Source organism: Bemisia tabaci, chromosome 8, assembly GCF_918797505.1.
Source record: "Bemisia tabaci chromosome 8, PGI_BMITA_v3".
NCBI lineage: Eukaryota > Metazoa > Arthropoda > Insecta > Hemiptera > Aleyrodidae > Bemisia > Bemisia tabaci.
In genome coordinates, this window is record NC_092800.1 from 22901303 (window position 1) to 22928682 (window position 27380).

A 27380-nucleotide genomic window follows, 5' to 3' on the forward strand; every position below is an offset into this window, starting at 1 on the left:
GCGCTCCTGCGACTCAGTCAGTTGACAAGCAGTACAAGTGCGTGTAGTGTTGTTAGCGTGCCGCTTAGCCGAGCCCGGAACCACGGATCAGCAGTTAGCCCGCTGCGCCGACTTCTCAATTCGCTGCCTGGATCCACTATGAAATGAGTAATTGTCTGTCATGCCTCTTCAAATACGTCGTCTTCTTTTTCAATTATATCCTCCTGGTGAGCAAGCATTTATTTCTCACTTTGTGTTCCTGTCAACAGACTGGGATTTCCTATTAAACTACCTGGGCTATAGCGTAAAATTATTAAGGATTCCACAATTTTTTTATAATTTTTTGAGTCTTTTCTTACTTTTCAAAAACTAGCTTTTTTACCGTATTGTTCAAAACTAGGCACCTCCAAAAATTTTTTAAATCTCTTTTTAAAGGTAAATTTGAACTCTTTTCCAATAACTTAACTTGGGGGGGGGGGGGGGGGAGAGAATTGAGCAGTTTTTGACAAGAGTCTATGTCACCAGAAATTTTAAACTGATACCCAGGTAAATACATTTTTATGATCAATGAATCACAAAAACGTTTCAAAGTAGTCAGGGAAAAACATAATTTGGCGTAAGGTACGATTCGTGGACAACACAAGACGCAGTTCCTCAATTAGGTAACTATATTGCAGCATGGAGCATGTTCTGTAGCCTACCTTAAAAATTGAGGGCGAAGTTGCGTTCTAACTAAACTTTTAGTACCCTTCCGCTCGATTTCGTGTCCTCTAAATTTTCCATCAGAAGACGTCCTTGAGGAGTTTGGCCCTTTTCCCCCTCCCCCCCCCCAAATAAAATAAATGTCAAAAAAGGGTTTTTCCCGCGAATTTATAGATTTTTACCCTCTAAACCTCCTAATCCATCAAAAAAATTTGATAATATCCGTCGTCCTGTTGAGTCCTGATTTTTTTCTTCGCTTCCTCGTCATCTTCCAGAGGTGCAATCAAAAAGGGGTCAATGTTTGCTTCGATTTTCCAAAACCTGGTGACATGCAGATTTTTTTGTCGGAATTCTCATGATTTTTTTTTAAACTGTAAATCCCACCCTCATTTGATAATCCTAAGGAGAAGAAGTCAAGGATTGCGGTGCAATTACATAACTGCCTAGAATACTGTATATGTTTACTTCCAAACATTTTTAATTCTACTCCGTTCAAAACTAATCGCTTTATGATTGGGTAGGTATGATGCCTCATTGCTTCAATCATCAGTCAGGTTTATGGGTGAAATCTTCAAACATTGGGAAGAATTAGAAAAAAAGCCAAATTATACATCAAAAGCTTGCAAGTGCTCTGGCATACAGTTAGTTAGTTAATATATTTTAAGACATTCAGCGTCATAGGCTATTAACGTCTTTACAGAGAATTTTGAAAATGGGTGTAAATACGATAATTTGCCGTGAAGCTTAGTTATCTATTGATAAGAGGCTCGCGCGTGAAGACTGCACCGGAAAAACCGCATAAATATTAGAGGCTGAATGACTCAATGCTCTCCGGTCTCTAACAGTTTTCCATTTTCTCGCCTGGCTGAGAAAACTGTGACTCATTTGAATTTACCACTCGATCGACTTGCACACGCAAGATGGGAAAGAATCACCGTTGAGACGCAGAAGAAGCGCTCCGCTGACGTAAGGACGTAACTCAATTTCCACGTGAGCCCTGTTTTACATACAAATCCATACGTTCTGGAGCTCATGCGGAACTCGAGATACGCCCTCACGCCAGAGGAGAGACGTCATGCCACGGCCTTCAAAGATTAGCCCCTTCTTCCGGGTCCGAGATCTTTGAATCAAGCTCCATTGTTTCGCCTAAATCTTAATTAGCGTGCAGGAATGAACAAAAAACATTAGAGTCCGTGGAAAACAAAATACATTGCATACGAAATACTTGAACGGCAAGTTACCACGGACGAGGTAAAGCAACTTCCAAAGAGAAATACATACTTAATGCACGGTGCAATTTCCTAGACTTATAATCCCACGTTTTCGAATCTTCTTCAAATATGATTCCCGCAATCTGTTCTCGGAGCTCTAAGGTTTTCAGGAAAATGTTTTTTTTTGCGATGTTTTAACTTCATCCGGGATGTAAGTCAATTACTGATAAATGTTCTCCCAAATTTAGTGATAAACTCTCCTTACTAAGTAGGTATAATACGCACCAAGTTGCGTAAAGTCTCCAGTCTTGGGAAGAAGTAAGTAATTTTTTTTTAATTTTTTTATCAAAGAGGATTAAAGTTGAAAAAATTTCAACTGATTTTGCAATGTTCAGAAAGAGTTTGAAGTAATTTTGCGAATCTAAACATTACATTTTGGGATCGATTCTTTGCTAAGTTTACTTCAAAACAAATTCCGCTTTAAATCGCCCATGACTCAATTTCGTACCTCCTGCATTCCTTGAAAGCGTACTTATTCAATCAGTCTATTGTTGATAAAAAAAATTTTGTCGATACTCTCAAGAAAATCAATTCTTAGTCAAAAACAGCATCATCTCTGTTACATGTTCGATACTCTCATAATATTTCGAAAACCACGTCAAAATGTGGCGTGGCAAATTTTTCTCAATATTTTTTAAAAGAAAAACAACTGGTCGATATTTATCGAAATTTACCCTGATTTTTCTCACTACGATTATTCCGTAAAAGATAACAAAAATATTAGTCAGAATGATTTGAATAAAATAAAATATGAACATAGATTTTGTAACGCTGTTATTCAGTTACGTAAGTTCAGTATGTAGCCGCAGATTTACATAATATCGAAGTCCAAAACGATCGGGTTTTACGGATGATAGAGATTAAGGATTCTTGAGAGGATGCGAGGGTAAGTGTGTGGAAAATCGTTGGGAAATAGGGCAACAGCACATTACTCTGGGGCAATGGCTCTGATGTCTTCAACCCCGTGTCACACTTAAAGCTTCCGCGAACTCCCTGTTGCCACGCCTCTCGGAGGTAAGATCTTTTTTCAGATTCTAAGTTAATAGTCTCTATACACCACCGTGCTATACGGAAAAATATCGCTTGAACATACGAACGTAAAACATTGTCAAATTCCGTCCAGTGAAAAATGAAATTCCTGGATAACTTATGGATAGTTTCCATTGAATTTTTTATTGAATTACTTTCTCAAATTTCCATTTTTAATCCTCGCAGTATTACAAATAAGCAACATTCAATTCAGGACGCGGCCGGGGGGGGGGGGGGCAGAATAGTTGTCACCGTATCAAGCCTAATAGCAGTGCTCCCATTTCCCGGAACTAGTACCGAATTCCGGAACTTATGAGATGTTTTTGAATTTTTCCCGGAACTTTTAAAGTTCCCGAAGTGTTCCGGATCTTTTACATTTTCCGGAAATTTTGAAAAAATCTAAAAAAAATCCCAGAAATATTGACGGTCACGGAGTGGGAGGTATTGCAACAAAAATGTTTCGAATCCTGGAACTTTTCGTCGCCTACCTGATATAAGGACGTAACTACACCCTGTAATGAACCCTGTCTCCCATACATTTCAATGCTTTTCCGGGCTCATCTCAATGTGCAATTACGCCCTTATGTCAGCCAAGCGACGATTTGACGGACATGGAAAGGGCGCACTGTCTAGTAGGCACCACTGGAGGGTGAATGAACCATTGTCCCCATACCCCAAAAAAACTATTTAACCACATTTTGATCCATTGATCCCTTAAAAATGAAAACAAACGGGAGGGGGCGTATACTTAATTTATTGAACAAATCACCGGAAAGAAATTATCACCATGGTTTGGTGGAAACAATCAACCGTTGACATAAGTTGCGTGTACGTCATCAAATACAAGGTTGCTTGCTTTTCATTCGTCGACCGCGCGGGCGCTGTATGAGTGTATTCTTTTCATTAACGGGACAGAACCGAGTTACGGAATAACTAGCGAGCGCTAATTAGCCAGGCTCCGTTTGATTTATGTAGGTAGCTTCACTCGAGTTACGATTGCAATGCATCTCAAGAGCGCATCGCGGCCTTTGAGATTTGCAACGACGCCGCCGCTGGAAGACAACGCAGATTTCTCATCTCGCCACGAGGGACGCATAAGTCTACCACCCCCCCCCCCCCTCCTCCCCTGCTTCTCATTCTCTGGGTCAATTTTCCAGGTGCCTCTTAAGAAAGAGCATGAGCATTGAAAGATCCATCCAGTAACGTCGTTTCACCAAAACTTTTGGGGGAGGGGGGGGGGTTGGACTTGGCACGACCCTTAACATGATACCAGATACCTAAGTAAAGGCAAAGAATCAAATTTCCAGCAATTCGATCAATTTTTCTTGTTTATCTAGGCCTTTTGAAGCGCGGGAGAAGGGGGGGTTGCCTCCCGCTGCCCCCACCAAATGACGCCACTGGATCCATCTCCGATCGGTTTAAAACGTATATTTACTCAATTTAAAAACATGTTTCGTGCTTTACATTGGAGAGAACTCTTCTCACCATAGACTTCTAGTGGTCAGGCACGGTTAGCAGAAAGTTTAGTATATGATAACATGAAAAGTTGGAAACTGCCCTTTTCTCCTTTTAAGGGAAACACACTGATAAACACAAATAGCACACGTCAATTTTGTATGAATATACAAAAATTGTATGAAACAAAATAAATAAAATCCTCATTGAAAGGCTAAATTCTTGGAGCTTTGTTATCTTTCTGTTGTTTGGTCTATAAAGGGGGATATTTTCTTTCGAGCAGACAGGTTTTAAGACAGAATTTTGAGAGGGTAGGGTAGGGCCTTTCATTCGACAAAATTATATGATGGGGAATGAGTGCGCACCTTAACACCTTTCATGAAAAGTATATCGGCTGTTAAATTGTAAAACCTCGTATCTACGTTTCCGATACTGCAGACTTCCTGTCAAACTTAATTTTTTCTTTGGAAAACCAGTCAACGTAATTTCTCAGACTACTTTTTTTCTTCATCGATGGGTTAAGTTGAAAAATGCATATCTTAACAGTAGCGTTTCGAAATTTTCGATTATTTTCTAGGCTCTTGAAAGAATGGTAATTTCAATGCCTACATGTAATTTTTGCTAATATTTAAATGCATGTAGGGAATTCGTTGGAACTTTCAAGCAAAACGGTGGATTAGGTTTCTGTGTTAAAAAAAATTCCACGCGAACAGCGATTTGCGACACTGCAACCAGAGATGCGCATTTTTTCGACTTTGGTCATCGATATTTGTCGGTAAGAAAGTTTCCTAAAAAAATGAAACCAATAATGGACTCATTATACAAAGTTCTCCTCGCTTACTTCTATTTTCTTCCTCCTCCTTCGTTTGAATACGCAGTGGGTGCTTTAATATTTTCACAACTGCTCCACGACCCAGTTAGATTTAGAGGCTCCCCAGTCGCGCACTCCTCGCTTAATCTTGGTTTCCGGTATATTCAACCGTGCTGCTTTTCTACATGATTGAACTTCTGCGGAGGTTCACCGAGGTTAATGATGAAGAATGAGCGACAATCATTTTGTTTTCGTCCAAGCGGAATTCAGTTTCTATTCAGGTTTAGCCTCTTAATAGGTACCATCAAAAGTCGTAGATACGGTCTTGCTAAATCGCGAGAAAAAAAAAGGCGCGTTCATCACATACACAGATGAGCTGTTGCAACAATTCGTCGCCTACCTGACATAAGGGCGTAGCTACACGCTGCGATGAACCCTGCCTTCCATAAACTTCAATGCCTTTTCGGGCTCATCTCAATGTGTAGTTACGCCCTTATGTAAGCCGGGTGACGAATTAAAAGCGATAAGTTGCGATTTGATCGGAGAATGTATCGCGATTTCATCGACGTTGCTTTATGGCAATATTATCGGATAAAAAATTGCGATTGTATCGCGAAATTTGCGATAAAATTGCGATTTTATCGACGGCGATTTATCGCAATATTATCCAACAAAAAATCGTAATAAATTGAGATAAGATTTCGATTTTATTGAACGCGATTTAATAGAGATAAAACTGCGACAGTATGAGAAGAATCAGATGTTAATGATTCTCGCGATTTTATCGCCAAAATATTTTAATAAAAATCGCAACTTAATTTCAAAATATGGCGATTTTTCCGTTAAAAAATGTTACTCGGGTTTAGCGAGCAGTGTGACATAAGTTTTAACGAGAAAATTCCAGCTCATTGTCAGTTTGACCTGATTCGATAGGACGTAGACGAGGTCAACGTTGGTAGTTTTTAAACGCATCTTTAGCCAACTCGAAGATAGAGAGGCGGGAACATCTAGATATTTGGCGCAAAAAAGGCGTTTCTTCCTTTTAATTCTGCTTCTTCTGTACCCTCCTATCCTTGCGCTCTGAGCGAACGAGGGAAACTTCATCTTTTTCAGTGACCCCTTTCCCTTCCTCTCTTGTTCTGCTAATGCAGTTTCTACTTTTAAAACGCAGTTTTAGTGCCCGATTCAAGGCTTTTTCCTCTCTTTTACTGTTTACGTCTCTATGCGATAGAACGTTCAAGAAGAGGACTTCCGTGATAGCGAAGAAAGCCGTAACTCTCAAATTTTCAATATCGGGTCTCCTTCACAATTCTACAGTCTCTTTTAGATGAAATCACTGAAACATCTAAAACAGTACAATTCGTATTATTCGTAAGAAAACGAGACTTATGAGATTGTGTTCGCGAATATGAGTTTCACAACTGGCTGACTGCTTTGCGTTTGGCGCAATGCAAGAAGTATTCACCCAGTCTTGTAGGCGCTAATATGCGTCTCAAGCCGACCGCACTGTTTGGCGAAATGCGTGAAGTATTCCTATAGTCTTGCAGGCGCTAATGTGCGTTGAACGCCGGCCACAAACCTGTACTATTCTAACGTAGCCTGGCCTAACCTTACCCGACTTTACCTTACTTGACCTGACCCAACTTCACTGAAACAAACCAAACCTCCCCCGACCTTTCCTAATCTAGCTTCACTTGTCCTAACCGAACCCAATATACGTGACCCAAACCTCTCCTGGAGACTTGAGTTTTTGATTTTACTCGTGAGCACGATACTTTTCGCCGGCCGGGTTGGCCTGGTGGTCAGTGTGTCTGACTCTAGGTCAGTTGGTCCCGGGTTAGCATCCCGGGAGTGGTATCAAATTTTCACGGAAATGACAAGTAAATCAACTGAAACAGATCCTACTCGGCCTTAATCGCTCAAAATTTTAAAAACCTGGAACATGAAAATGTATTAGCCATGTGCGATGGCTGTTTATCCAACGACTAAGGCCAAAGTTAACCAAACCTAGAGAGGGCTCCAAGTTCTTGATTTAAAAAAAAAAAAAAAAAAATTATATTTCTCTATTTTTTGACACCGAGATCTTTGACACCATGCAACGTTACCTTTCGGATGATTGTTGGGAATTTGACAAGGAACGGAGACTTCTCTCAAAGAAATTTTCCGCTACGACGCTTCTGAGCCCATTTTCTGCTGCCATTTCCCAGACTTAATTCCGGATTTCGGAACTTTTCAAATAATCGGAACTTTTTCCGGAATTTTCAGCTATTTTCGAAATTTTCGGGGTTTTCGTCAATTTGACAGATTAGTTGATCAAATTTGATGATTACTTGATCAAATTTGATGAGCTCTGAAACTGAATCCGGGCGTATTACAACATTTTTTCTTAGGACTTTTGAAGCAATCGGAATTTTTCCCGGAACTATAGGAAGTCGGTTTTAATTCCGAGAACTCTGGGATCTCTTGTAAAATCAAAAGGCAGCACTGCTCCAAACGTCCTCTTCGCACTTGCAGCTCTCTTGCTTAGCTCGGCGGAGAACCACATGCGACTTGGTTTCCCATTATTCGAGCATCCACACCTGTGCTGCCGTGCTAAGGAAGAACGCCGTATGAACATTCAAGAGTTGCCAAATTTCCTTCAGTAAAATGTTCATTTTTGAGGAAAGTTATCAATATTCAGCCTTGAAAATTTCAGGAACTTCAGATGAAATTCTGAGCAAAATTATCGGAAAAATTGGAAGAAAAGTATCGACAAATTTTCCCGAAAATTCGTGATTTACCGAATGAAATTTGGCAACGCCTAAAGGCTCATACGGCGTTTTTCCGTTGCACGGCAGTGTGGTCAACGGACTGAGATGGCATGGCAGCAGACGCGACACGGCGACAAATATTGACAGACGACGACGGTGGCGATGGCGACGCTGCGTGGTTGCTGCCCGCGAACTCGAGAAGCACCGAAGCCATCAGGGGCTTCACCTCACTCATTCAGGGATAATGAAAAGCTCTTTGATTCCTCACTATTATTCCACTTTTCCCGCGCTCCTCTCCCTCTCCTCCTTCTCTCCTCCCTCTCTCCTCCTACACCTGCCTCTCTCGACCCGACCCGACCCGAGACCGCCCGCGTCCCACTGCCCTTACTTCGCACCCGGGTTCTTCCGCGTGTCTCGCTCGGCATCCCCGACCAATCACGAGGTTGGATTTTTGAGTGAACTGTTAATAATCCAAGTGTGAAATTCGGTACCGGAGAAAAAAGAGTGAAGATGATTTGGACTGCATTTTGCAATTTGGAACTATAAATTCTGGCTCTTCTGGAAAAACACTCATGTGCATAGGGAAACTAATGGAACACACCGTCACCTTCCAGGCAAAGTATCACAAGCGCCATGCGACGTTTAAAAATTTCCGCCGCCATTTTATTTTTTACAGATAAATTTTTCAACGAAGCTGTCCGAAAATTTCACTGAATTTTCTTTGTGCTGCCGATAAAATTTAGTGAAATTTCCAAACAGATTCATGCAACAATTTCTCAGTAAAGAAATAAAATGGCGGCGGAAATTTTTAAACGTCGCATGGCGCTTGTGATACTTTGCCTGGAAGGTGACGATACGTTGTTTTCAAACCGGGCTAGAATTTATGGTTCCAAATTGCAAAATGTAGTCCATTTAACGTTCTGGAGGTAAAAAAGTGTGCGAGAACTCACAAAATGGCTAAATAACCCGCTACAGCAGTTAGTTTTGCATCCCCTGGTGAAAATTGGCAGTAGAATCTGTGTTCCAAAAAACCATAGACCTACAGCCGGCTGTAAGATTTCCAATAGCTTCTATAGCCGGCTACACAATTTCTTATAGCCTTTATAGCCGATGGCGATGAGCAAAAGCCAGGCGATAAAGTGGATGCTAAACGTCACTAATTACGGATGCTAGGACTTAGTGAGTTTTTGGACTACTGCTCTCTTTTTGGGTCGTAGTATCTTGATTTATTTTGCGAGGAAAGCTCCGTACTTTTGATGGATGCCTGCCATTCCTAATATATTAGAGCGCCTTCAGTTTCGTATGATACTGTGCAATACCTGTGGTGTGAAATAGTTGCTTCAAGGGCCGTAGCACGCTGCGGCGCGGCAAGCGGGCAGCCAGCGCAAAACGCGCATTGGCGCCTACAAACCTAACAGGGATACTTCACGCGCTGCGCAATGCGTGAAGTATCCCTGTTAGGTTTGTAGGCGCCAGTGCGTCGCCGCTCCGATTTGTGTTAGGCGCTAATATTTAATCTGGTGGAGTCAGCGTTATTCAACTCATGCTTTTGAAATGTCTGCACATCCTGTATGGATTATTCTCATTTTAATTGATGAAAAAAAAAAAAAAAACATGTATAAAAGGAAAATATAACGTGTTTTGTAAATATTAAGGTGGTTCCGTATCAAACTTAAAGATTTCCAAAGCACACGAATTTCTACACAATTTCTTATAGCCTTTTATATCGATGGCGAAAAAGCAACAGCCAGGCGATAAAGTGTAAAGCCCGGCGATAGGAACTATAGCCCGGCTGCATAATTTTTTATCGCTTCGTATAGCCCGGCCGTATGATTTTCTCCGCATTCTACAGCCAGCTATATGATTTTCTGTAGCCTTCTTTAGCCGGCTATAAGAATTCCTATGGTATTTTGAAACGCAGCTCTTATCGCCAATTTTTACCAGGGTCTAGACATTGCTAAAGTAACTACTGCAGCGCAAAATTCAGCATTTTGTAAGTTGACGCACACTTTCTTTACACCCAGAATGTTAAATCAACTTCCTTTTTTTTCGGTGATGCGGCGCCTAAAAACTTCAAGCAATATGAATGCAAATGAAATTGGACGTATCCCTGCCAAACGGAACTAAACGGCGTGGGGAGGATGGGAGAAAGGGGGTTAAATTAGCGGGTGTAGGTAGTTCACGACCTGCTCCCGTCCTGCTAACAATGCTTTTCCATACTGGCGTGCTAAGAAAAAACGCCGTATGAACCCTCAGGCGTTGCCAAATTCCCTTGTATACAACACGAATTTCCTAGTACACTTATGAATATTCTCTTTCCAATTATTCGGATAATTTTGCTCGCAATTTCACCTAAAGTTCCTGAAAATTTCAAAGAAAAATATTCATAACTTCCTTCCCAAATTAATATTATATCGAAGGAAATTTGGAAACTCACGAATGTTCATACGGCGTTCCTCCTTAGCACGATAGCATGGCGCTTAGTTCTGTTACACAGAACGCGCTATCCGGGAATCTAATATCCTGTAAATTAGCTGGTTTCAGATTTTCAACTCAATCTAGCAAAAATCACTTCCCTAAAAACCCTGCCTCCATGCACTAATGAAATCTCTTCCCCCTGCCAGTGCTGCCATTTTCTGGACTTAATTCCGAATTTCGGAACTTTTCGAATAATCGGATCTTTTATCGGAGTTATTTGCCGATATTTGCGGAATTTTCTCGAAACTCAAGGGGCTTTTTGTCAGTTTGACCTATTATTTGATCAAATTTGATGATTTCTTGATCAAATTTGATGGCTTCGGAACAACTTCCGTCGTGCGTATTTCGACGTTTTCCCCCAGAACTTTTAAATAAATCGGAATTTTTCTCGGAACTTTGGGAAATCGGAATTGATGCCGAGGTATAATGGCAGCACCGTCCCCAGCACAATCCCTCGTTGCATACGCTGCTGGTGGCTGCGGCCGCGCAGGAACTAGAGTCCCTTTATACTGAGAGTAAAGACAATGTGAATCCATTTCTGATTGGTTCCCGTATTTTAGGTCTTCATAGTGTCACAAACGGGAATGAAGATTACATTTTCACCAATTGCAAAGATTATAAACTGGCATGGACCGGGGAATGGGGGGTACGGCAAGGAACAAATGGAATGAGAGAGGGAACAAAGATAGGAATTTGGGAATGGGTTGATCAAAGATTACAAATAACGTCCGATTTGTGTAATCTTTATTCCCGTTTGTGACATCCATGAGCCGCGTTGTCTCGACTCTCTCTATAAAGGGGCTCTACTTTAGTCTAAAGTCCCTTTATACTGAGAGTCAAGACAACACCCCCTCATGGAGTCACAAACGGGAATAAAGATTACGCAAATCGGACGTTATTTGTAATCTTTGATCAACCCATTCCCAAATTCCTATCTCCATCCCCTCTCTCATTTCATTTGTTCCTTGCCGTACCTCCCATTTCCCGGTCCATTCCAGTTTATAATCTTTGCAATTGGTGAAAATATAATCTTCATTCCCGTTTGTGACACTATGGAGGCTTAAAATACGGGCCATAAGCCGCGTTGTCTCAACTCTCTCTATGAAGGGACTCTAGCAGGGACCAGTAGCCGCATGCATCTGAGAGGAGACCCACGACGGAATTAGGTGAGCCGTTAGTTAAGAGTCGCGCAAGGGCTCACATCGAGGGGATCTCGGGCCGGGATAGGAGTGGGAACACCCGAAGCGCGAGGCGGGGGGGGGGGGGGGGAGCAGGAGCGCGGTTTCGCTAGATGAGACAATTTATCTCGTCATCTATAAAATGATACCAATTTAGCTATTAAACGTTTCCTCTGGACCTGCAAAGCTGCAACTCCCTCGGATGACATTCGAAGGCCCTCCACCTCGCTCCAGACTGTGTTGGTGTCACCCGGCGGGCGGGGGGGTGTAGGTGTGGGGGGGGGGAGGCTGGGGCAAAGCCTCTCTCGTCGAGAAAAAGTTGGGTTTCGACGCACCCGCATAACCACGGGGAAACAGCGGTATGTGGACCCTAACGTGGACCGCGGTTGGAGCGCGGCTCAAAGCGCTGAGGGGTACAATGGGAAGTGTACTTACTGCTGTTTTCCTGAGTGGATGATCATCGGAGCGGAGCGAGCTTCCGCTCTCCGACAAAGCACGAAACTATAGAATATTATTGTTTCATTTCGTCCGTTTTCACCGGGGCCCCGATTATGGTTTGAACGAGTGGAAATGAACTAGGGGCCTGCGACTGAGTTTGCTCCATTTTAATTCGTCGATTTTGAGGTGACCTGCGTTGGTGACCGAAATAATTATTGCTGAGTAATGATTGTTTGTGTAGGATTATTCTCCATTCAATCGAAACTGGATATCTGTGGAAAGATTACTTTTGCGCCTTAACATGTCCGCAGGCGCGAGGAAACGAATACTAATAAACGTGGCCTGAATAGTATGTGACGAGGTGGTTAAATAATGAAGGGTCCGCACTATTTTGCGGTGGAAACAAAGCCAAAAAATTCAAAGATTTTAATTGGAGTCAAAAAAGTTGAGCTCTAATGAGTACCAGTGTAAAATTGAGGGGGGGGGGGGGGGGTTCAGCTCAAGCATCTTGCATTGGAACCCTCTCTAAACTGAACACTTTGAACCGAACTAAACGCCCCCCCCCCCCCCAGTTTTGCACTGGTGCTCATTGGAGCTCACTTTTTTACTCTAATTAAAATTTTTGAACTTTTTGGCGGTGTATTCGATGCAATCAGTCTGAAAACATCGAAGAATTCGTGCCGCTCTATTACCACTTCAACAGGCAGAGAAACTGCAACTCAAAATTTTGTGTAGTTTCTCAAAAGATATTTTTTAGCTTATGGAAATGTTTGATACTTCAATTCGAGCAAGTTCGTAGCCAGCAATAAATGAGGGGCTTGGAGAACAAGGCGCACAAGTGAAAGTTTTTTTACTTCTAGAAATACATGTTTGACGTTCTGAAATTACATGGATTCTCATGGCAAGGAGAAAGTGCTGACTGACTTTTTGACGTTTAAAAATTAAAATTTTGGAGCAAATTATTTTTCACAAAATATGCATTAAGACTAGTTTTACTCGAAATCATTATTATCTTAATTTTTTTTCAAAAACTGCGCCTTGTCCTCCAAACCCCTCAAATGAGAGATCCTTAAAAGCTGAAAGAGGAAGGGAGTGGAGTCATGTGGAGTGTTATGAATTGCCTAATGCGTCACTGCAAGCTGGTGGCGGGATATTTGATTAAATAGGTAGCGCTGCAATTTGACCCTGAGAGAATTAATATCAACGACACTTCGAAAGTGGGCCACTCGGAGGTGCTCCGCCTGACTAATCGAGGGAACAGCTATGTAAACCCTGTAAAAAATTAATGCAGAACTTCAAAAAACCCACAAAATATGTATTAAAACAAAATTCAAAAGTGTTGAATACCTCTCAATTACAGGGTGCTCTGAATTATTGAATGGGCCTTACAGCAGGCTCGTGCTATACAAATCAAAATAAGACTTTGAATTTTCTACAAAACTTTGGGCATCGCAGAGCGCGAGGCTGCGCTATAAAAGCGGATTTATGTATGTATGGATGTATGTCTACAAAATTGCCCCCCGATTGGAGCTGCCACACAACTAAATTTTCGGAAAAATTAATTTTTTTCTGAATTATGGCTACAGACATGGGCCGAATCTCCCCCCTCCTGAAAAAGGCTGCCCCATTCCTCTATATTTTTAATGATGAATCCATACATGACCTCAATAGTATCAAAATCTCAAATTTGTTGAGGGAGAATTAAAGGAGTAAAATGGTCTCTCAAAAGGTTTGCGTTTTTCGGCGTAAAAAAACTTGGATTTTTGATCAATTTCTGGAATTCCTTATGATCCAATTCACGGGGGAGGAGAGAGGGAAAGGAAGGGAAAGGGTAGCTTAACTCCTAGTACCATTATTATTATATTTACGCACTGGGCAATCGCTCTTCAATCATGATTGATCCCCATAAAAACTTTCAAGAATCAATCGAAAGATCTTCAAAAATTTAAAGTTGGGGCATTTTTCTAGTTATTGACTGGTTTTTCTCTTTTTCCTAGTAGTTACCGATTATCAGAAAACCTGGAAATTTCCCTGTTTTCTCATAATTTTACCGTGTTATTTTTAAATTTACCCACTACTTTTCCTATTAGTTGGTTTTACTGTATGAATACAGACATTTAGAAACGCGTCATTCTATTAGATTGGCAATCAAGAGAATTCTCTTAAATTCCACCATGTTCTCAGTCACTTTATCGAGTTTCTGCTCTTTCCCTGATGAATTAGTATGATGGATGATCAAAATTTTGAAAAATTTTCAGGCACGATTCTAAATTTTTTCGTTTCTTTCCTTTTCTCAAATATCTAGAGGAGGCAACAGTTGTTAAGAGGACCGCGCGTCACCAGATTTACAGGCATATGTTTTTCTCGGGAGGACAATACAACATATCTCCATCACAAAAAGCCAATATTCCCGTCTTTTTTGGCCGGCCCGTTTCACCGAGCAACATGAGAGGAAAAGGAAGTTGACTTATGATAAAATTCAAGTGACTCATTTTAAAATACTCATATAATCAAACAAAAACTCTAAATTCTGAATTCTTAAACCAAGCTAGTTATCAAGACTAGGCGTTAATGAGATAGCATATTTTTCTGTGTATTTCGAGGTAACAGAGTTTCTTCCTAACTTCCAAAAATTAGTAAAAAAGTTCACATAGGAGGACATCTTTCATTGACCAAAAAATGCGTTAGCATCTTGCCAATGTACTTTTATTTCCGGTTACTTTTAGACACGCACTATACTCACAAGCAGAGTTAAATCAAAAGAGACTATCTCCATTGTTACATAGCCCCTTAAATCCCCATGAGAGTATCCATGGCAGGGCTCATATCACATTACGTCGCTCTTTTGACGTCGAATTTTCTCGATTTCCACGTGAGTCCTATTCTCCATGTATTTCTATGATTCCTGAAGTTCATGTGGAATCAGTGACACGCCCTTAGATCAGATGAGGGACGAGTGTCTTCCTTGGGGTTTGGCTTTTTCGTGAGGGGAAAGTTTAAAATCTCTGAATCTTATGTGGGACAGTAAACTCTGGCTCCAACTCCTGAGTTAAATTTGGAAATTTCTAATATTAAAAGCTCCAGTTGAGGGGCACGTATCATTATGGCTCAAAATTTTGATCATGTTTTTTTTTTTTTTTTTTTTTTTTTTTTTTTGAATGAAGAAAGAAAATTTCCAGGAAATTCTAATAAAAACCGTCGGTGTACTTTTGAAATAAATTAAACTCAAACGGAATTTTGCAATATCGCGATCAAATATACGCAATTTTCAAGCGTAGCCCTCAATATTTCCAACGTGCTTAACTTTAAAGACGACGGAACACAATGCTAAAAGTCTTACCTCGCCCAGCGGTCGATTTTCACGCTTTCTAAACGTCATGTATACATCGCAGAACAGTAACCCTACCCGTCCTGAGATGGCTGCAAGCCTCATACCTACTTACCGTAGTTTTAGATTACGCATATTGACTAACTCACCGGGGGGGGGGGGGGGGGGAGGGCTGTACACACGTAACGTGATGCACCGACGCGACGCAATGACAGCTTTACACGTTTCAAAACGGCCAATCCCTAACAGCTCCATTTAAGTTTTATTGGCGGATTCGACATCAAGGCCGCTGTAAATGACGGAGGTGGCGATGCAACCAGCCTTTGAGTGCTCGACGGCCCGTGCTGATCATACTGGCAAACAAGCCAGGTTGACAGCTTGTCTGCCGTAAGTAAATTATGAATGAGCCTCGTGATACGTAGGAACACGTAATAGCCGTGGCTCCAACAAAAAAGCACATACGGGTCTCTTCCGTACACTAGAAAAAAAATACATTGGATCTAGAGTCCAGACTCTTGAAAACATTGACAAGAAAAAGGACTCTTGATTCAATCAGATTTAAGCTTAAATCAAAAGGAAATCCGCTCAAATTAAGAGGCTTGGTTCTTGATTTAAGCTTAAATCTAATTGGATCAAGAGTATTTTTTCTTGTCGATGTTTTTAAAGAGTCTGGACTCTAGATCCAGATGTTTCTGTTCCAGTGTAACACGACAGCTTGTGTTAGATAATATCGATGACATGGCCGGATTTACCTACTTGCCGCCCTCTTCTCGTTCATTTTGAAGCATCCATAAAAACCATCAAGTGAACGTGCCGGAGGGAGAAGGGTGCATAAGACGCGTTCACTCGTGTTAGACACATTTTTTGCGTAAGCCCTGTCAACACTACTAGCAAAAGTTCACGGAACTTCGCTAAGTTCAGTTCCGTAAACCTATCTCTGTGTGGATAAGGCCTTTCATTTGTAAGAAATGAACTAAAAAATTAAGAAAGAACAAACATAATTGTGGTTTAATAATGTTAACTTCCGCCGCCGTGCCGCGCTGACCACACTGTATTTGGCGCAATGCGTGAAGTATTCATGTAGTCTTGTAGGCACTGTACGTTTCACGCCGCGCCGACAGGTGTTCACCGTACTGTGTTTGACGCAATGCGTGAAGTATTCATGCAGTCTCGTAGGCGCTAATATGTGTTACATGCCGACCGCCGCGCCGAGGGCTTCTCCTTTTCATCTCAAGTCCTCGTCATCATTTCAAGTCCTCGTCATCATTTCTCTCTGCGCCGCGCCGCTCCAGGCCAAATTACGTATTTGGTTTCTCTCTTAATTCAACTAATTAAAGTCGCGCAGTCTTTTGTATCACCGAAATACGACAAAATTAGAAATTAATAAACTCTCAGGAAATGAGAGATTTTGCCACCTTTTCTTGTTGGTAATTTTATTCTGAATCCGATTTTTCTGTACCTTTATTGAAAAAAATTGCAAAATTAGCCGCCCCCTAATTTTGCCGCCATGGGCCGAGGCCCATGTGGCCTCCCCCTTATTCCGGCCCTGATCGATGACGAGGAAGCGAAACCACGTATTTCATTTGCGATGATGCAGACTTCCTGCTATGGTTTATGCATATTTGGTGAACTTTGCCGAGCTAAGGAAAAACGCCGTATGAGCCTTCAGGCGTTGCCGAATTTCCTTTGACAAATTACCGATTTTCAAGAAAATTCGTGAATATTTCAAGTCATTTTGCTTGTAATTTGATCTAAAAAGTCTGCGAATTTCAAGGAAAAATGTAGGCAATTTTCCTCAAAAATGAACATTTTATCGGAGGAAATTTGGCAAATCTCGAATGTTCATGCGGTGTTCTTCCTTAGCACGGCAGAACTGGTCAATCTAGTTTCTTGAAAACTTCCTTGATGCGTCCGAAATTTATGCCGTAGTCTGTTATCATGGATTTTTCATGGAGGCTTTTCATATCAGTAAGATTCATTTTGGCCAGGCTCTTGTTCATAAAACTCTCAGATTCCTAAAAAAAGAAGAAAAAAAAGAAAAGAAGGGATAACAAGAAGACTCTTCAATTTGGAAGTTGAATGTACTCAGTACTCTATCATTCGTGTGTCACGAATCCCAACGGATGCTGCTGATTACCTCCACCTATGGCTATTACAGTGACGTAGAAGTCGCGTTAGTCTCCTTTCCGACGGTTGTACAAATTGTTCGCTCACTTGACCCTTGTGTTTGACCTTCCGGATCGATGAAAAGAGACCTTGTCTCCCGGGAAAAAAAATTGCCGAACTTTTTTGAAATGCATGGAGGAGGAAAATCAAGAAATGGTGAAAGTTTGAAGCAGACAGTGACAGCTCAAAATTTGAAGGAGATAAGAGGGTCGTAAAACACGTAATTTAAGTTTGTGAAAACATTGAAGGGAAATTTTCTTGCGGAAGACAGGGCTCCTTTTAACAGATTCGGTCACACGCCGATGGCTAAGGTGGAAAGTCACGTATCTCCATTTAGGTGTTTCAAAATTTTCGCCCATATTTTTTATTATTTCGAAGAAAAAAAAGCCAACTTTGAAGTTTGTAATTTATAATGAATATCCTGGTGACAGAAAAGAAAAATTAATACTTTTTCAAGAAATTACGCTCAATAGTTTACTATGGAAAAAATAAAGTAAGACAGGACAGGAAGTCTGTAAAGTCACAAATAGAGTTACATGATTTCGCACTTGGGTCATCGACATATCGACGGTGTAAGTCGGCAATCACATAACTCGGTTTGCGATGTCGCGGACCTCTTGTCATACTTTATTTTTTAAACGGAAAACTACTCAACAGCAATTATTTTAAACTACCGTGCTTTTTCTTCTCTGTGCGAAGTAAATTCTGCAAAAACTTCAAGGAATGATGCCAATTTTTTTTTCCTTCAAAAAAGAACATAGAGGCGGAGATTTTCAGACACCGCAAACGACTTAATGTGATTGCGGACTTACGCTGTCGATATAGTTTCGAGGATATTGTTATTGAAAACCAAGTAAAACTGCAAGGTGAATAATGCACACCTGCTGAAGAAAAAGAGCTATGGAAAAATAAGTATTTTACCACTTTTCGAATTGGAGTGATACAACAACTCATACGGTCAAGTGAGAGCGAGAAAGATATGTAATCTTTGTTTCGAGCTAGGAAAGAGTTGGTCGCAGAGAGCAATAGACCAATTTAGTGTGACGTCACATCTCGATTTAATTTCGATATCTCGAAAGTCGAAACGTGCCCCAACAAACGAACATATAGGAATCTGCGGGATTTAGGCAGGGGGGTAGGAGGATTCGCTTTATGACTGTCACTGATATTACGAGCTTATTATACAATCAATTCTTGTGATTGTGATCTCGAACGTTTTTGTAAATGGCTAGCTTTCATAAATTTAAAGTCCCATGGAGCAATTTTTTAGTTTCAGGCAGTATTAGCATTATTTCGTCAATTGTTCATTTTGGAGGTTATGTTTGTTTGTTGGGGCACATTTCGACTTTCGAGATATGGAACCAACAATATCGCTCCGTGACGTCACCACTAAAAGAGTCCGTTTCAGATGAGACATCAGGTCCGATACTGAGTTTCCTTTGATGGAAAGTGCAAATTTCTCCACGTATAATTCTGATGGTTTGTCCTTTTCTGATTTCAGTTAATAGGAATCACAGTCCTTCTCATATCAGTATGGCTCAAAGGACCGGTCGAATACTATAACACTTGGATAAGCGGCGAAGTGAGCATCGGTCAGATCGTGTTGGCGTCCTTTTGTGTCGGCGTCATTTTAGTCTCATTCTGCGGATGCTTCGGCTCCCTGAAAGAAAACAGATGTCTCATTATACTGGTAATGATTTACAGCTCATAGTATACCTACACTTACTTATAGTATACTTCTGTAATCTACAGTATACAGAAGTCTCTATAACATATTTTCGACGTGTCGATCGGGGAAACCACAAGCCGGGGGAAGTTCGACAGCTTATGGTCCTTGAAAGAAAACAGATGTCTCATTATATTGGTAATGATTTACAGTTCATAGTATACCTCTACTCACTTATAGTATACTTCTGTAATTTACATTATACAGAAGTCTCTATAACATATTTTCGACGCGTCGATCGGGGAAACCACAAGCCGGGGGAAGTTCGACAGCATATGGTCCTTGAAAGAAAACAGATGTCTCATTATACTGGTAACGATTTACAGTTCATAGTATACCTCTACTTACTTATAGTATACTTCTGTAATTTATAGTATACATCACTGAAAAAAAATTCTCGGCGTTTTTACCGAGGTCCGTTGGTACCTTTACCATCTCACTTTTTTTACCAATTATTGGTAATTTTATCAAGACAGACTGGTAAGCTTACCTAAAAACAGGTATTTTTACTGTTTTTTTCAGGTAAAAATACCACTTTTATTGGTAATCAATTCCTGGTAACTTTGCCATTTTATCTCGGTAATTCTACCACAGTCGATAAATAATATTGGCGTTTTTACCAAGGTCCAGTAAAATTACCGAGAAAGTTCAATAATTTTACCGAGATTTCTAGGTAAAAGTACCAATTCCATAAATGGTAATTTTACCAAGAAAAAAGTGGGATCAAATAGAACCCTGAATTCTTGGTAATTTTACCCTTTTCCTAGTAAATACATCGAGATTTTGTTTTCAGTGCAGAAGAAGTATCTATAAAATGTTTTCGAAGTGTCGATCGGGGAAACCACAAGCCGGGGGAAGTTCGACAGTATATGGTCCGCGTTAAGCAGAAAGAAACCAAGGCACATCAGCTATTGCCAAATAAAATTTGGTAATTAATTTTTTTGCATAAAAACAGTCGTGTAAATTGTATGTGCTATTTTCAGTGAATTTTCTGCCCAGCACGGAGCAAATTCCGTAAGATTTTCAAAGGAATCCGCACAGACGTTCTCTTGTAAATAATTAAATTGCGCAGTAAAATTTGGCAATAACTGATGTGACTTAGTTTTTCTCTGCTTAACGCGGTTCATTTTTAGGTGAAAATCGCACAGAGGGGTTGTCTATTGCGCAAATTTTAAGAGAACCATGAAAGTTTTACAGATTAAGGTTTTTAAGCGGCTACCGTTAGGAGATTGTTTCCAGAAAAAGCCACGGACCTTACAATCACCATATGATGATAATTTTGTCTTTTATTTACTGACCTGCGCACTTGCCGGTGTACTGTCTAGCGGGCTGATCATTGATATTGATAGACAAGACAGTAGACAAAGAAAACAAAGGGAAAATGGAGCGATGGGCAATGGAGGTACTTTATATAATAGACATACTAATGGCCATCCACGAGACACCCTGTGGTTATTCCATCATTTTCTTCCTCAGTCTTTGACAACCATTCATTTCATCCAATAGGATCGCTCCATTTTTCCGCCGTCTTCTTTGTCTATCAATTTCAATAATCAGCCCGCTGGGGGCAAAGGGCGAGTGTCCCTTACACTTCGGCCAAACGAGCTTTACAGGGGCTTACCGTGGAATAATTGGACCGCGTTAAGCAGAAAGAAACCAAGCCACATCAGCTATTGCCAAATTTAACAGGGCAATTTATTTTTTTACAAGAGAAAGTTTTTGCGAATTCTTTTGAAATTTTTAAGGAATTTGCTTCGTATGTACTATGCAGACAATTCACTGAAATTTGCACAAAAATTCGCACAACCGTTTCCATGTGAAACATTAAATTGCCCGGTTAAAATTGGTCATAGCTGATGTGGCTTGGTTCCTTTCTGCTTGACGCGGTCCTGTTCTGACCACGTATATTTGGCTTATTTCAAAATCTTGCTAAACCTGTGGGGTATTTTTGGGCCTTATCCTCTTTTCGTCAGGAGAGGCCCGGCCCTCGAGCCTCATTTTGGCGCGGCCCACCCCTCCCTTCGAAAATTTGAGACAGCTGATTGTATTTTATTTCGATAAGAACTTGGTTGGATGCGAGGGAATAAATAAATCCACGGTGGACAATCGTGGAGCTGTCCGGAGTGCCCGTGCCCCTTGGGGGGCCCACCGCGGTTGAAGTCTCGCGGTAGCTGATGCAAAGCAGCGAGCTGGAGATTGGCTATTAGCAGTGTTAGCGAGCGAGGAGTAAGACCTCCGAAGGTCATAAATTAGGTATTATTGACGCAGCGCGTGGCGGTGCGACGCTGTACCGACGAGCGATGCAATGAGAGGTAAGCATGCGCAACCCAAGGATTGTGTTTTACCAGGCTCAGGAAAAACACTGTATGAGCCCTCGGACGATACCAAAGTTCCTTTGAAAAGACGCAATTTTTTAGGGGGTCGTTTTTCTCTCAATTTTCCTGAGAATTTCATGTGCACTTTATTCTGCAGCCTCGGAAAATTTCAAGGAAAAATATTCATACATTTCTTCAAAAATGAATGTTTTATGAGGTGATGTTTCTTCCGTAACGCCTTACGAGCCTTCAGACGTTACGAAATTTCCTTTAATAAGATACAAATTTTCAGGGAAACTTGTGTTCTATCCTCTCGATTTTTTTTTTAAATTTCATGGGTAGTTTAATGTGCAGTCTCCGAAAATTTCAAGGAAAAATATTCATGAATTTCCTCAAAAATGAATGTTTTACAAGGAGATGTTTCTACCGTGCCAAGGGAAAACGCTGTATAGCCTTTAGACGTTGCCAAATTTCCTTTCATGAGATACGAATTTTCAGGGAAGCTGTTGATCGTTTTTCTCTCAATTTTCCTGAGAATTCTATTGGCCTTTTAATCTGGAGTCTCGGAAAATTTCAAGGAAAAATATCCATAAATTTCCTCAAAAATGGAAGTTTCATGTAGAGAAATGTGGCAAAATCCGATTTTTTTACGGCGTTCTTCCTTAGCATGGCAGTGTTGCTGTGTTCCAGTGGTTTTCTTTCTCTCGTGTTTCGGCCACCAACATGTAGGTCTGAGGTTTTTTATAGATATTGTTTTAATTTTTAATTTATTTTCCGATTGAAAATGACTCAGTTTTGAGTCGAAATGTTTTGAGCTTTATATTGTTGTTCTTTAACCTTGTTTCCCGTTTTCCCCTTGTTTTTCTCACGTTATCATTGTCTCGGGCTGCTTCGTAAAAATTTGTATCTATGTTCCAGTATGGGATATCCATGTTCCTGCTGCTGGTGAGCGAGATTGCCGGGTTCGGCTACAGCTACTGGAACCGAGCTGACATCGAGCTGGCCACCAAGCAGGAAGTCAGGAGACTCTTCGATACCTACTACGTCGAGCCCACCACCAAAAACGAAGCTATTCACATGGTTGACTTCCTTCAATCTCAGGTACTTACAGTTAGTTATAATAAGTTGGATCACGGATAAAGTATCGAAGAAATTCCGCACTTACAACTGTAGCACAGCGGAACAAGTCTTTGGAAGAAGTTGGACTAGAAATTTTCTACAAAAATTGCAAATGTTGATATTTATCTCGTCACATTTTAAATTTTAATGGATGCTCCTGGAAGATAATTTTACCATGAAACTATAATGGAACCATTTTTAAAACCTCAAAGTTTTGTATAAACGGAGTTTTAAGCTTTTAAAAGTTTCCAAATTTTGTCCGATCTCTCGTTTTGACTTGAGTCACTGAGCGTAGGTGGTAATAGACTTCTATTTGTGCGATCGCCTTCATTTGAAACATTAGGCAAAACGGACTCCTGCGGACAACAGGAGTGGTGTCTCGATAAGGATTCAGGGGTGCATATCGATGGCTAAAGTGTGAAACCACGTATCTCCGTTTGAGACGTTGCAGACTTTCCGTTAAAAGTGGTTTTTTCTTCAGGAGAGTATTCAACATGATTTTTTTAAAAGTTCTCAGGGTTTCCTTCTTCATTAGCAGTATATTGTGAAAAATTTCAAGATATGGAGTTGACTTATTTTTCTTTGAAAGAATAAAATAAGAGCGAAACTTTTGAAACATCGCAAAGGAGTTACATGGTTTCGCATTTTTGCCATGGATTTCGTTTACCGATCGTGAGTTTCATCCTGATCCGATTAAGGTGCGCAATGGAGAATTTACAGGTGTTTCTCGAATGAAACATTTTTGGGGAGATACGACCAAATTAGGTACCGAATCTGCTAAAATATATGTGTTTAATAAATGCACCGCCTGAAAGTGATATACCACCTGATGACGTCATAATTGGGCCTGTTGCAAACTTTTGCTAGAGCAAAACTAAGAGTTGTTTCTTATAGAGAATGCCTCAAAAATCACGATGAGCGCATCGGCAAACTCTGAAATGCACTCATAACTTCACAATCTGCGTTAGAAATTTGTGGTTTTTTGAGCTTCCCGCTTCAAAAACGATACTACGGCACAGGTGAACATTTTGTAAGAGGAGTCGTTCCATCGTCGGCAATAATCATCATAGCCGACGCCAATCCGCCAAAACACGTTTGATGGAACGAGATAACACCTGAACTGGATTAGACCAGATAACAATCGGTGTGTTAACGTTCATATTTTCCACGCCCGAATGGATTGACCTTGAACTCTCCTTGAATTACGCGCGAAACTGCGTGCAAGCGTCGGCCATGATGAATATCGCCGACGATGGAGCGACTCCTCTAACAAAATGTTCACCTACGCCGTAGTATCGTTTTTGAAGCGGGAAGCTTAAAAAAACGCAAATTTCTTACGCAGATTGTGAAGTTATGAGTGCATTTCAGAGTTTGCCGATGCGCTCATCGTGATTTTTGAGGCATTATCTACAAGAAACAACTCTTATTTTTGCTCTAGCAAAAGTTTGCAACAGGCCCATTTAAGTTATCCCTTTAAAACACAGAATATGACAGGAAGTCGCAACGTCGCAAACGGAGGTACGTAGTTTGGGAGTTTCGCCGACGGTATGTAACTTTCTTTTCAGCGACTACTTATAGTCAATACTTGCGATCGTTTGGATAATTGCACTGGTGTAATTGAATCTATAACGCGGTACTACTAACAGTAGAAATCGAAAAAAATATCACAGTTTTAATTGCATCTTAATTATGATTGGTTTCAGAGTAATCAAAAAATAAAATAATAATTGATGGACATACCCGTTATTCGCTCGGACACGGTCTTTAAAAGGAGGCAATACATTTTTAATAATCCAGCATCAAGCTCCACCGTTTGATTCTGTAACTTGTACCGTTGATGGGTCATAAACTGTTTCGGTCATTAAATGTCTAAATCAGCGTAAAGCTGTAAACGATAGTGCTCATTGACAAGATTACTGATTTGAGTTGTTTAATACGCTCAAAAAATGAGTTAATCCCACAATGATATTGCTCCATTTTTAATGTGGAAGTCACAGAATCCGTCTGCTGTAAGTCGATTGTGCTTGAAAAAAAGATTATCGAACGACAAATAACATCCCACGGGACCGATTATTGAAACTGCTAGACAAAGCTATAGACAAAGAAGGCAAAAGGGATATGGAGGGATCCTATTGGTGGAAGCGAGTGATTTCAATAGATAAAGGAGGTAGCCAATAGACTAACTAACGGCAACCCATGAGAAACCCTAAAGTAAGTCCATCATGTTCATCCTTAGTCTATAGGAGCCACCCATGTCAACCAATAGGATTGCTCCATACTCCCTAGGTCTTTTTTGTCCATCAATTTCAATAATCAGCCCGCAAGATGAGGTTTTATCGATTTAGAATAGTTTAATGAATTCCTAAAGTTTCAATTATCAACCCGCAGACCTTGTTTTTCGATTACAGCTGAGATGCTGCGGATTTGAAGGGATTGACTATTGGAAGGATCTCAAAGCGGACCAACAGCAAAGCCAACTGCCCATGTCATGTTGCTCAAACATGCGAGCAAGGGATTACAAGATTTGCACGGAGAGTGAGGCCTACAGGGACGGATGCTGGCAGAAACTACAGAGAAAGTGGATGAGAGAGTACCCCAACGTTCAGATCGGTATCGGAGTTGTGATTCTTATAGAGGTGAGTGCTGCCGATTGAGGTATAATCCAAACTATACAGGGTGTCCCAAAATCAAGACGCCAAACTGCAGGGGTCACAGAAAAAATCTATGGCTTTATAAACCAACTAGTAGTTCATATGGAACACCACTAATAGTCGTAAATGAAATAATGATTCGTGTTCAATGGTTCAGAATGAGATTTTTTTCTAAATTATGTTCAGGGCAGGATTTACCTACTTGCCACCCATGGGCCGCCTGTATTTTGCCGCCCCCTTCTCATTCGTTTTGAAACATCAATAAAAACCATCAAGTGAACGTGCCAGCGGGGGAAGGATGCAGAGGACGCGTTTACTCGTGTTGAACACATTTTTTGGAAAAGCCCTGTCAACACTACTAGCAAAAGTTTACGGAACTTTCGCGAAAGTTAAGTTCCGTAAACCTATCTCTGTGTGGACAAGGCCTTCCATTCATAAGAAATGAACGAAAAAATTATGAAAGAACAAACATAAATGTAGTTTAATGATTTTAACTTCCGCGCCGCGCCGCGCCGACTGCACTGTGTTTGGCGCAAGGCGTGAAGTATTCTGACAGTCTTGTAGGCGCTTAGCGTTTCACGCTGACCGCACTGTCTTTGGCGCAATGCGTGAAGTATTCGTGCATTCTTGTAGGCGCTATCCGTTTCACGCTGACTGCAGTGACCGCACTGTGTTTGATGCAATGCGTGAAGTATTCGTGCAGTCTTGTAGGCGCTAATGTGTGTTACATGCCGATCGCCGCGCCGAGGGCTTCTCCCTTCCATCTCAAGTCCTCGTCATCATTTCTCTGTAAGTCGCGCCGTTCCAGGCCAAATTGCGTGTTTGGTTTCTCTCTTAACTCGACTAATAATTAAAGCTGCTGTCTCTTGTATCACTGAAAGACGACACAATTAGAAATTACTATACTCTCAGGGAATGAGAGATTTTGTTGCCTTTTCTCGGTTGTAATTTATTTTCTAAATTCGATTTTTTGTATACCTACGTTTAAAAAAATTGCAAAATTTGCCGCCCCCTAGATTTGCCGCCATGGGCCGCGGCTCATGTGGCCATCCCCAAAATCCGGCTCTGATTATGTTTTCTGAAAAATTCCATAATCCAGTCGTAGACAAGCTCCTCTCAATTTTGGAGGAAACTATCGTTTCCTCTGAATTTTGCTAACAATTGTTGTGGGCCAAAATACATAAAATGCGGCTACTTTTTCACATATTTTGACGCTATACAAGATATCTATAGTCTCAAGAATATAAAGATCTTAAGTTACAGGGAGATATCAAAGGCTCTTAGGAAGTCTAGTAAAAAGCTGAATTTTTACCTAATTTTTTTCTTTCCTTCCCGAAAGCTGGCAAGCCTCAAAGAAAAGATAATAATTATAAGTGAGATTTGTATAAGAGAAAGTGTGCTGTAAGAAATAATTGTAAATTTTTTCATTTTTTCATCAGCGGAGTATATATTAAAAAAGTTTGCAGATAACTATGGACCCCGATCAAGAAAGCTTCAGTCCCAAAAAATGAACTTTTTGGAGCCGAAAAATTTTAGACCTCCTAAAATCCCCAATTAAGTGAGGCATGGATATGTTTAAGGCCATTCATGAATTTGCATGGATGAATTTTTGGACAGCGAGGTATCTAAAATGTCGAAGAGTTTACAAATCGTCAGATTGGAACTGTCAAGAGTGTGCTACAGGAATACTTATGCATTTTTAATTCACCTTTTCTAAAACTAAATTTTGCTTTTGGCTTTTGTTTCAGCTTCTCGCGTTGGTTCTCTCTGTTTACTTGGCTAAGGCACATGCTAGGAAGTCACAAAAATACGCTGACGACTCGGACACAAATTATTACTGAGACGATGCAAAGAAAATATTGACCTAATTTTTTTTTTTCATCATTATGATTATTATAAGTACATTTTCCTTAATTTATTGTTAATTCTGTGTACAATGTTCCATGTTTATAGGCATAAGAAATTAAAATACTGATTACTCTAA

The 27380-nt window shown here is 40.6% G+C and overlaps 1 protein-coding gene across 1 annotated transcript; it reads left to right on the top strand.

The window, feature by feature from the left end:
* Window positions 1–27380, top strand: LOC109032627 (CD82 antigen). The gene is made up of 5 exons (XM_019044861.2): window positions 1–206; window positions 19087–19275; window positions 22545–22727; window positions 25154–25381; window positions 27145–27380. The coding sequence occupies exons 1-5, from the start codon at window positions 144–146 to the stop codon at window positions 27235–27237; spliced, it is 756 nt and encodes a 251-aa protein (XP_018900406.2). The 5' UTR covers window positions 1–143; the 3' UTR covers window positions 27238–27380.